The sequence below is a fragment of the Heteronotia binoei genome, chromosome 10 (assembly GCF_032191835.1).
Source record: "Heteronotia binoei isolate CCM8104 ecotype False Entrance Well chromosome 10, APGP_CSIRO_Hbin_v1, whole genome shotgun sequence".
NCBI lineage: Eukaryota > Metazoa > Chordata > Lepidosauria > Squamata > Gekkonidae > Heteronotia > Heteronotia binoei.
In genome coordinates, this window is record NC_083232.1 from 81,042,249 (window position 1) to 81,054,502 (window position 12,254).

The following is a 12,254-nucleotide window of genomic DNA, read 5'->3' on the forward strand; positions in this document are numbered from 1 at the left end:
TCTGAAGAGAGTCTACATTTCTACAACCTCCCTCCTTTTGTTGATCAACTCTCTGGGCTGGGGTGTGTTTGCTGGGCCAGAGCTCCGTGTGCCAGAGCCACCCAGCCTGAGGCTTTGCTTCTGCAATGGGTTTCTATCCCTCCACTCACCCCTCCTTTTTTTGGTCAGCCCTCTGAACTGGGGTGTGTTTTTCTGGGCGGCCAGTGCTCTGCACCACCCAGCCTGATGTTTGCTTCTGCTACTGGTTTCTGTTCTCTGCCCCATCTCTCTCTCTCTCTCTTTTAATACGTAAATTTTTATTCATTTTTCAAAAATATACAACACAATTACAACTGCCTTCTTCACAATTATTTGTCACAGTGGTAATGAATGTTTTTATAATAATAAAAAATATAAACTAACTCACAAAGCACTACCATCAAGTCTTAACATTATCATTGTTTACCATACACTGAAATGAAACACATATCAATGTCATAGAAGGCAATGTCAGTAAAACGAAAAAATTGAGATTTTTTTAGGGATAGAAGATTTAAATTCCATACTGGTGTTAATATATTCAAAAAAGGGGAACCACTTTTCTACAAACTTATTCTCTTTAGTAGGGGTTTCTGTTACATAGATCCGTATTGCTATTTTGTCCATGGCTGCAATTTCCCAAATCTTTGCCTGCCATTGCATGGGATATCATGGGATATGACATTGTCTTCCATTGTTTGGCTATTATAAGTTTGGCCGCCATAAGTAATAGGGCTGCTAAGTCCTTTTTTTGTGGTGTAAGCTTCAGCTGTGCCAATAATTTAAGAGAATTGCCTCTGGGGTACAAGATATTTCACATTGTAACATATTATTTATTAGTTTTACTATTGTGTCTCAGAAGGCATTGATTCCAGGGTAAAGCCACCAACAAAAAAATCTTTTAGCCCTCTGCTGGGGGCTTTGGGTGTTTGTGGGTCAGGATTCTGATCCCACACAGCCTCTCTGCTCTTGCTGAGCAGTGGAGCACAGCTGGTGGGTGCCTCAGCTGAAGGCATTTATACACCCCCTCACACATACACCCCCTGTGTTTTGATCTAGCTGTCTGCTGGGAGCTTTGAGTGTTTGTGGGTTTAGCATCATAAGGGTGAGAGCGCATGGAAATGTTGTTGTGGGGAAAAGAAGTAGGCTGCCAGGTCCAACTCAGAAAATACCTGGTGCAGGGGTGGCCAAACTTGCTTAACCTAAGATAAACGTCAGATGTTTGAGAGCCACAAGATGTGAACAAATATTACACACATGTCTTTATGAAAACTCTTAATACTTTCTTTGCATAGAAAGATAAAATATATATGTATGCACTATATAACATGACCATATTAGGAGGAGACATTTTAAAGAACAAAGGCTGGGAATAATAGTCCCCATAAGACCAGCATAGGGCAGACTTTAGAGAAAGTCTGCATTAAGTTCCTCCTTGGCCTCCAGGAGCTGCATAATATGTGTGAAAGAGCCACAGTTTGGCCACCCCTGACCTGGTGCATTTCCCCACTGTGTTTATCAGTGATCCAAATAATACCAGAAAGCGCCATGGGCATTAGAAGCATCTGTAATCAAAAGGTTACCAGTCTTCAGGTGGTGGTTGGAGGTCTCCTGGCATTTCAGTTCCTTTGGAGAAAATGGCTGCTTTGGAAGGTAGACTCTATGGCATCATACTCCAGTGAAATCTCTTCCCTCCCCAAACCCCACCCACTCATGAAAATCTTCAGGAATTTCCCCACCCAGAGCTGGCAACCTTAGCAAGACAGTGCTGGGAAAATCCAGCCCAGCTATGCGATTGTCTCAACATTCTTACTAGATCTGTGTGAGTCAGTCATGAAAGAAAATGCATTTCCAGGTGAAATGAAAGAGTAAAAAGCAAACTGCACTGTTATAACATGGCTTAAAGCTTTTTGACCCTGGTTTATTTAGAAAGGGCGGAGGCCTCCACAGGAAGAACAGCACCATCTGTAGTAGGAGAACAAAAGTGCTATCAGCACAGTGGGAATCATCACGAGGACCAAGGCCTTGATAAGTTTTCTAAAGCAAGAGAGAAAGACAGAAAAAACAAGAGCTTCAATCTTTGGAAACAACATGATTTATTTTGTTGTCCTTGAAAGGGCAGCTGCTGTGAGAGCCCTCTCCAGCCCCACCCACCTCACAGGGTGTCTGTTGTGGGGGAGGAAGGTAAAGGAGATTGTGAGCCGCTCTGAGACTCTTCGGAGTGGAGGGCGGGATATAAATCCAATATCTTCTTCTTCTACCCCTCTCTCAGAGAGATAGAGCTCTTGAACTGAAGTTGGGTGTTTGGAAGGCCGGTTGCAAGAAGACTCTGCCCCCCCCCCCCTGCTCTGCATGCTGTGCTAGGGAAGGGGAGAGAAAAAAGCAAAAAGACCAGCAGCAATACTACTACTTGTTCAGAGTGGTGGAGAGCAACGGGGACAGACTGGGGGCCCTCCAATGGAGGGGCCATACAGTTGGAAGGGTGGTTTGAAAGGATGGGCCCTCCCCCCGGGCCCCACTGTAGCTACGGGCCTGTTCCAGGGACCATTAGGGATGCTGGCCTTCTGGTGGCATCTGGGCATTCCCTGGAATTACAGCTCATCTCCAAACTACCGAGAGTAGATCCTCTGGAGAAAATGGATACTTTGCAGGGTGGACTCCATGGCATTCTACCCCAGTGCAATCACAGTTCTCCCCAGGTTTCATCCCCAAATCTGCATTAGTTTCCCAACTTGGACCTGGCAACCCTCACCCCCGCCCCTCATCTAGACTTGCCAATCCCCAGGTCCCAGCAGGGGTTCTTCCATTTCCCCAGGCTCCTTCCCACCCCCAGTCAGCTGGCCGGCAGGGGGAAGCCCCGCCCCCAAAGCCACCACGACACTTTCCCCCTCCGGAGGCTCCAGTCTCCGATTGGAAAGGCTTCCTCTTGGAATGGGGTGTCTGTGTTACTTGGAAGAAGTTGGCTGCAACTCGTGAGTAGAGTGGCCAATCCCTCGCTTCAGGGGGAGGGAACATCTGCTGAGCACTACATTATTCCCTATGTGGAGATCGATTCTCATAGGATATAATGGGGAATTGATCTGGAGGTTTCGGGGGCTCTGGGGGAGCTGTTTTTTGAGGTAGAGGCACCAAATTTTCAGTATACTATCTTGTGCCTCTCCCCAAAGTACCCCACACATTTCAAAATGATTGGACCAGGGGGTCCAATTCTATGAGCTCCAAAAGAGGGTGCCCCTAGCCTTCATTATTTCCTATGGAAGGAAGACATTTTAAAAGGTATGCTGTCCCTTTAAATGTGATGGCCAGAACTCCCTTGGAGTTCAATTATGCTTGTCACACCCTTGTTCCTGGCTCTGCCCCAATGTCTCCTGGCTCCACCCCCAAAGTCTCCTGGCTCCACCCCAAAGTCCCCAGATATTTCTTGAATTGGACTTGGCAACCCTACCCTCATCCCTTTTAAACTGGCAGTCCTGGAGAACATGTCCTTTTCTGCATTCAAACTACAGCATGGAGTTACTTGGGCAAATGTGTTTTTCTCACACACACTGGCAATGAATCATGCATTAGAACTGCACTGCTACCGCAGACACCTATGGAACAGTGCGGCAGTGACAAGCAAACGAACTCTTTCCACCCATAGAACAAAGTAGGTGTCCAGTAGCATCATTAAGACCAAAGTTTGATTCAGAAGGTAAGCTTTTGTATGCATGCACGCATGCAAAGTGGTACAAAGTTAAAATCCAATAGCAAAATGGCAACTTCGTACCATTTTGCATTCTAAACCACTGCCCACCATTTATATGTAGCACTGCTCACTGTACCCCATTCCTTTGTCTGGACTCTGAAGAAGTATGCATGCATACAAAAGCTTACCTTCTGAATAAAACTTTGTTGGTCTTAAAGGTACTACTGGGCTCTATCTTTGTTCTACTGCTTCAGACCAACACGGCTGCCCACCTAGATCTTTCCATCCATGTTGTTTTCAGCTTAAATACTTTTTAAAAAAAATCCCCACTATTTTACTTTCTATCTTCTTGACCGCCTTTGGGAATGCACTGCTCCCTCTAATGAGTTTTAAAAGATCTCCTTGATTGCCCTGTCCTGGATGTCCCTGGGTAGTATTTGGAGGGGAAACCTCCAAGGAAGTCCAGGACCACAGCACAAAGAAGAAGAATAGCAGATTTATACCCTGCCCTTCTCTCCGAATCAGAGACTCAGAGTGGCTTACAATCTCCTTTATCTTCTTCCCCCTTTGAGGTGGGTGGGGCTGAGAGGGCTCTCACAGCAGCTGCCCTTTCAAGGACAACCTCTGCCAGAGCTATGGCTGACCCAAGGCCATTCCAGCAGCTGCAAATGGAGGAGTGGGGAATCAAACCCGGTTCTCCCAGATAAGAGTCCGTGCACTTAACCACTGCACCAAACTGGCAGGCAACAGCAAACCACCTTCAAATGTCTCTTCCCTTGACAACCCTACAGAGTCAGCATAAGTTGGCAATGACTTGATGGCACTTTAGACCACCACCAAGCACAGTTTGGCATCTTAACTCTTTGGTAAGATGTTTGAAAACTCTCACTCATCTGGCCTCAAGTCTAGTCTGGAGACAGGTTGGATATAATGAAAAGAATTCACATACCTGTTCTTAAAAAAGGCGTCGGAGACCTTGGCAATTAACATCTATGAGCAAGTAGGGATGGAAGGGAGAAGAGAGGAGGGAAAGAGGTGAATGTTTTGGTGTAAGTCAAAGATACCCTGTTAGTAATTGTTAGAGTCATATTTATCACCTTTGCATTAAAAAGTCAGATTTCAGCAAGTGAGTGAATATAACATTCATTTATATCCTGAAATGTAAGCATTCAAAAACAGAATTAGGATTTCGGAAATCTGTTTGCAAAGAAGCCCCATGAAATCCTAACCTCATTTTGGAGCCGTGGCCATGTTCATCTGCTGAAGCAAAGGCAATAAGTGTCTGGGACCGATTCCCCACTAGCCTTGTCCCAGTCTCACACTCCTCTTCTCCGCGGGGCTTCCGTCCAATTTTACACAAGCTGCCCCGAGGCTGCAACTTGCTTCGCCTCTTTCACGTGGCAAGCAGAACCTGGTTTTTAGAGGATCTTGCTTGCTACATGAAAGAGGCTGAGCGAGTTGCAGCCCCGGAGCAGCTTGTGCAAAAACAGAAGGAAGCCCCATGGAGAAGAGGAGCGTGAGACCGGGACAAGGCTAGTGGGGAATCGGTTTTATATTTCTTAACATAAAAAAATATAGCATTTTCTTCATGGAGTCATTCATGGTCCATTTTGTAAAATGGATCAATGGAATCCTCAATAGCATAAAATTATAAACCTCAAGGTTAAAATGCTGGGAAATTCAGTCCATCACAACTCACAATGTGACATTATATCAGATTAAAATGTAATTATGGTGGTTTAAACAGCTTTGGCATCTCACACCAGGTCTTAAGCAATACTCTGTGGAGGATCTTGAGAAGGAGAAAGAAACTGGACATCCACCAAAGGCAGTTAGCCAAGCCTGGGGTCACTTCCCCTTGAGGCGATTCCATGAGTAACACTGCAGTCTTAAACAGTGTTAGCCCTTTCCAATCCAATTGTAACTCTGCATAGGATTGCACTGTAGCTGTTCCATGGCCCAGGCGTTGACAGAATCTGGAAAGTCCACCCAGATTCCTACTGGGGTCTATTCAGTGGGTTGGATCCAACCAGCTTTCCCACTGGTCAGAAAAGGAGGAGGTGGCCCCCTTTGAGCATGAAAAAGTCAATGGTGGGGATAATTAGGCCTCATGCCCAAAAGCCATGTGAGATGAGAACTGTAGCAAGAATGAATGACGGAGATGACTGGATCCAACCCAAAGCTGTCTACTCCCAGGAAAGTGGTCTTAGGAAACATGGGCAGCAAAGGGAAAGTGAGCGGGGAGGCAAAGGGTGGAGGGGCAAGATTCCCTGCGCCTGTGACTTTGCCTGTGGGGGAGCTGGTATTGCCAGCACTATTGGTCCTTCCCTCAACTGTCAGGGCAGCAGCACAGAAAGCTGGGGGTGCCAGAAGGAAGACAGGAGTCATGGCTACCTCAGCAGCAGCACTGGAGGTCAGTGGGGAAGGAGAAGCGGGTGGAGGAAGAATGACTGCCCTCCCTCTGCTTCCCAGGTGGTGTTGGAAGCTGACCAGAGGGGAAGGAGTGGAAGCCACCCCTGCCCTGCACCTACTCTTCCCCTAGCAGTTTAGGCAGTGGCGCAGCAGGCTGGAGGACATAGGGGAGGAAGACCAGGATTAGCCCTCAATACCCCTTCCTCTACCATGTGAGCCAGTCATGCTGCCAGGCAAGTGCCTGACCTCTGGGCGAGTGGGCAGAGGGTGGGAAGGATGCAGTTTCTATGTCCCTGGGTTCCCCCAGTGTTCCCTCTAAGCTGAGTTAGCGTGAGCTAGCCCACAGATTTTTAGCCTCCAGCTCACACATTTTTGTCTTAGCTCAGGAAGGATGGCCCCAGAGCACACAATAATTTATGCAGTAGCTCACAGCTTTAATACCAGTAGCTCACAAACCAGAATTTTTGCTCTCAAGAATCTGCAGCTTAGAGGGAACCAGGGGTTGTTTTGTAGGAAAATAGGTAGTGGAGCTCATTAGCATAACTCATTAGCATATGCCACCCCCCCACACACCAGCCAAAAGCAACTCAATGCAAGAAAAGAGAGCCCTGGGCAAGCAAGGCCTGGTTAGGCTGGCTAGAGATCCAGCCAGCCCAAGCAAGCCTCGCTCAGCTGGGGCTCTCCTTGGCCAACAGTCAAAAGCCCCCATCAGTCAAAAGGCCAGCAAGCCACCCGCCACCCAAAATCACATAAGAAGTGGAGAAAAGGTGCTGTAGACTTCTCCAGGGGCTAATGAGGGGTGCTGGGGGTGTGGCAAAGCCCCTGGTGGCTGGGTGACTGCCTTCTTTCCTAATCCAGGGGTTGTTATGCAGCTACACCTACTATTCAATGGACAAGGTAGGTCCATTGCAAGCAGACTTCCTCCAGAGGCTCTGAACAGCAGCTGAAGCTCAGCTGCACACATCCAGGAACCTCTTACTATCATGGACTCTAACTGCAGCCAGGACCTGCTTTTATGCGCTTTGCCTATGCTCAGAAAATAAAACAGCCTATGGAACGATGCCTGTGATTCAGCAAACAGTACAATTCCCCAACGTGCTAGCTTATTTGCCTGTGAGAAATGCTTTATCCTCCCTTCTTCCGGTTGTCCTAGAAACATGCAAAGGTTGAAAAGGGCATCCTTGCAGAACAGTGGTGTGTGGTAGAGGAGAGCAGCTGAAGCGGCTTCTGCCTGTTGCCACAGTCCCGACCAGAATGGGAACAGAAAATAGGAGGAATATGTGATTCTGATGGAGTTCACAGGTTGGGCCAAAGACCCCCACCACCTTCTGCAATTCAGCCTTTCTAGGATCCAAGTCAAAATGCATTGTCAGTGTGTAAGTATATGAGGGCAGGACCAGCGTGCCTGGTAGGTGACCTTAGGCCATCGCCTAGGGCAGCAATCCTCAGCGTGCCAAATTGGGCACCCCCTGTGACTTGTGGGGGTGGGGCCAGCACAGTGCCACCCGCCCAGCCCCACTGGAGCATGACAAGCACACGGCCAGCTGCTCTGCCCACCCAGTCCCATTCGGCTCCCTTGCCAGTACAATGGCAGCAGCAACAGCAGCCAGGGGAGGGAGGGCAAAAGTTGCCACACAGGAGGGGGCAGCAGCAGCAGCAGGGCCCCGGCCTGACTATCAGTGGGGAGGAGGAAAGGCAGCAGGGCAGGAAGTTGGAGGCAGGAGGCTGGCAGAGGGGCTATTAGCAGAGGGGGAGGCCAGTGGAATTGGGAGGCCTCGCCTACGGCACCAAAAAGCCTGGTGCCAGCCCGGCAGGAGAGGGTGCATGCGTGAGAAGTATGATCACACTGCCCCACTTAAAATACCCACAGTAGGTCCCACACGTATAAAGAACAATTTTCTTAGACATAGCATCAGCACTGGATTTCCCTCTGATGAGTAGGGAGTTCTTGAGCTTAGTGTTATGCCATGATTAGAATGCCAGAGTAGGGCCTGGGAGATTCAGGTTCAAAACCATGAAGCTCATGTGGTGATTTTGGGCCAGTCACTCTCTCTCTCAGCTTAACCTATCTCATAGGGTTGCCGTGAGAGGATTTAACATCACCACGAGGGGTTTGGCCACTGGTCAGAAGAGTCTCTGCTTTGCATGAAGAAAGCCCCTGGTTCAGTCCTTGGCACCTCCACTTAAAAGGACCAGGTAGGAGGTGGTGGGAAGGACCTCTGCTTGAGACTCTGAAGACTCAGTCAGAGTAGACAATACCTCTTCCCAGGACTCTGGAGAGCTGCTGCCAATAAGAGGAGGGAATACAGAACAGCTGTGTGCCAGTTTGGTGTAGTGAGAGCCAGTATGGTGTAGTGGTTAAGTGGTTAACCCAGCGCTTTGCGAGCACCAGCTGCGGAGAGGGCGGCGTGCTTCCTCCATGCCTGTCTGCCTGGCTCCAGCTCTGATGCTTAAAGCAAGCACCGGGATCGGAGGGCGGAGAGAGCGATCCTGGCGCTTGCTGTAAGCATCAGAGCTGGAGCCAGGCAGACAGGCATGGAGGAAGCACGCTGCCCCCTCCGCAGCTGGCGCTCGCGAAGCACTGGGTTTGCGGTGGGGGCAGCGTGGAGCGATCCCAGCGCTTGCTGGAAGCAGAGCTGGAGCCAGGCAGGAAGGCGCGGGGGAAGCGCCGGGATCGGAGGTGGAGGCAGCGGATCGCCCCCTAGAAGGAAGATGCGTCCTATGGTTCGGAGCGTCTTATGGACCGAAAAATACAGTACTTGCTTGGTTCCAATTTACATTTGGGGAGAAAGTGAGGTTGCGTATGGCCATGAAGATCAGAGGCCTTTAAAAATAAAAATTGAGGCCAGTGGCACCTTTAAGAACCAACCAAGTTTTATTGTGGGCATCAGCTTTTATGTGCATGTACACTGTTTCAATTAGATTGCACACACACTTATTTTATCTGACATGAGCCTTTTTTTTTTGCTATGAATCATTGATCTTACTTATTGTTTTGCTGCTGTTGCTTTTATGATGTGAGCCATCCTGAGCCCATTTTGTGGGTAGGACAGGATATGTTGAATACATGAAATGAAATGAAAGTTTGATTTCTGAGTATAAGTGAAAACTGAATTATTTAGGTGTCAAGCCCAGGTATCAGCAGCAGCTGTAAACTGTAGCATATACTGAACCCAACATATACCGTAGTTGGTGACAGCCAGTTTGGTGCAGTAGTTAAGGGCGTGGACTCTTATCTGGGAGAACCAGGTTTGATTGCCCACTCCTCTACTTGCAGCTGCTGGAATGGCCTTGGGTCAATTATCACTTTTGTAGGAGTTGTCCTTGAAAGGGCAGCTGCTGTAAGAGCTCTCTTAGCCCAACCTATCTTGCAGGATGTCTGTTGTGGGAGGGGAAGGTAAAGGAGATTGTGCTTCAGGGTCATCAGAAAACAGTGGGGGGAAGGGAAATGTTCCCCTAAATCTTTTCTGTATTGCCTTTTACTGTCAAATTTCTGACCATTAGTTTGTCCTATGCAGATGATATGTATATTTGCAGATCTTAAAGTGACTATACTAAAAGTGAATTTCAAAAACAGGACACAGCAAGAGACCTCTGAGATACCACTATAACCACTGGCCAACTCCCACCTTTTTCTGGGTTTAGTCCAGTCCATGGGCATTGTTAGGGGGGTGCTCCCTAAAGTTATGGGGAGGGAGCTTCTCCATAAATTCATAGGTAGTGATAATGGAGGCCTCTCCCTGTGATGTCACTGGCTCCTCCCTATGATGGATCAAATGTCTCTGGCTGGGCCCCAGCCCCCTGCCCCGGGAAACTGAAAAGTTTACGCCCCTGACTGCAGCTTTACCACTCTGTGCCACAGGGCTCTTAAGAATGTGGACACAGCCTTAAAACTGGGAAGTTCTGCACACAGCAGTTCTCTGGTGCATGTTTTGTTTATATCAGTCATGTCTGAGCAGAAGAACTTTTCATAGTGATTATGACCTAACAGCTATTTAAGGAAAATTACCCATCACTATGTGGGATACCATGGCAGGGAGGGGAGGGGTCAGAACACAAGGTCATACTGGACTTGGGGAAGGCCAGGATAAGCGAGGCGAAGAGGCCAGAAAACAGGGCATAAAAGCAAAGGACTACCTGTGAGGTTACTCCACTGGGAGCAAAAGTAGAGGAGAAAGTCTGTGTAAGAGCAACCTCTGTACTTATGGCAACACAACAGGTGTATTCACATACACTAAATATGCTTTGCAACTGATTTTTTACTGTAAAAATAGCAAAATCCGTTTGCAACCAGTCGTCATGTGAAAATACCTAACGTGTCCTTGACTGTATCTGCCACTATTGGCCATCCCTCTGATTATTTTTTGTAGGCCCTCCTAAAGGCAGGCTACATTTTCTCTCTAACCTGCTCTTGATGATACATTGCCTTCTTGATCTTGAGTCTATCTTCCATCTCCGTCTCCCTGAACAGTTTTCTCACACGATTTTGTGTAACCTGTAGGCTATAAGACAAAGTAATAGCTGAGAATATTACAGATGAGGGAAAATGAATGCTGAGGAACATTAGGTCTTCTGATTCTTTCTGTCTGATTCCTCACATACCAGCTGTATCTCTTCGTGACAGTAGCGATACAAGGACCAGTAATCAGTCCTCCTTAGTAGAGAACTTGACAGCCATATTCTTATCAAGAGGACAACAACAAGTGTTCCAGACAGGGCTTCCTGAACACTCAGGGGACTCTACAGGTATGCAGAAGAACATCCCTTTGTAATTTAAAAGCTGAAAAGAAAGCCCCTCAAAGTGGCCTACCAAGCACTGAGCATGCTCGTTGCCAGGAGAACAAATGTTGAGTCCAGTGCCACCTTTGAGACCAAGAAAAGTTTATTCAAGGTATGAGCTTCCATGTGCAGGCACACTTCCCCTCAGAAACATAGAAATGGAAGTTTAACAGTGCAGATATATAAACAGATGCCTCTAAATAGGTGAACAGCAAATTAGCATAGAACTTATTGAAGATGTTTTGACATATGCAAAAACAAGCTAAGTTTATTGGTCACAATACGTTTGGATTTAATTATTGGGGGGAAACAGTGGAGCAATAAATATATCAAAGTAGGAGACCAATGTGTAAAAGCATCCTTTATTGTTTACAGTAATTGAGACTCTGTTGTTGTTATGGAATGATCAGGCAACAGAGCATCAGTTGAAGGGGAGGAAAAACTAAAAACCAACGAGGAAAGGAAAATCCGTTTGCTCAGGCCTCAAATAGTTTACAGAGAGGGTTATGAATGTCCCCCACATACACCAGCTGAGGATACAATAATGTTAAGGATACTGACCACTTTAAAGATGAAGGAGTTCTCATTAAACTGGAGATTAGTTAGAACTGAAAGAAAGGTGCTTTCCCTAGCCCTAATTAATATTGAAAGAAGAGTTTAACCGTTTCTAATATAGGAGGTGGAATTAGGATTGGGGGATATATGTAAAACCCCAGTTCCTCCCCACAAATGCTGGCTGGGGTGGGAGGGGGGGATACACTTTCTCACACTGTATCTCTCAGGACTGGGGCTAGATTAATACTTCCCTGCTTAGCAGTGTCTACTACAGGCAATTGTAATAACATCATAATAAATACTTGCATACTTTTTAAAAAAAGTGTTTCAAATCTGGTTGTACCTGACAAGTCTTGTTCTTTGTTTCCAAAGGAAGTTCACTTGCCACACCTTGGAGAAGCTTGGGTTTCCCAATTATTTCCTAAATCCCAATACCATACTGATATTGGGATTTGGAAATATCAGGAAACCCCAATATTTTTCAGGTTCAATACCAAACCTTAAAAATACCTCTTTTTAACCCTAACCCTAAATCTATAGCTTGAAATCTGGGATAACAAGGTTCTGCCCCCAAAGTTGAGGGCCCACCCTTCCCATCTAGACGTATCCCAGCAGGCATACCAACCTGGACGGATTTCCAAAAGCAAACTGTGCCTGGATCTGTGAGGAAGAATAATCCTTCCTGCTCCCCCGGTCTCAGTGCAGAATGAAGCTGTATCTTGCCTCAGCATGTTATCCCTTTGCACCTGAGGCACTGGCCTTGTTTGTGAGGTAGCACAAGATCACAACTGTATATACGTTACCA

At 47.1% G+C, this 12,254-nt stretch overlaps 2 protein-coding genes across 2 annotated transcripts in view; one reads left to right on the forward strand and one right to left on the reverse strand.

Annotated features, from left to right (window-relative positions):
- Positions 1-12,254, reverse strand: part of LOC132577940 (probetacellulin-like) — a 572,782-nt gene that overhangs the window by 127,192 nt on the left and 433,336 nt on the right. The gene's annotated exons all lie outside the window — the stretch shown is intronic.
- Positions 5,865-12,254, forward strand: part of NME8 (NME/NM23 family member 8) — a 45,427-nt gene continuing 39,037 nt past the window's right edge. Inside the window, exon 1 of the mRNA XM_060248191.1 lies at positions 5,865-5,936. Coding sequence (XP_060104174.1) covers positions 5,865-5,936 — 72 coding nt within the window. The remainder of the gene's footprint in view (positions 5,937-12,254) is intronic.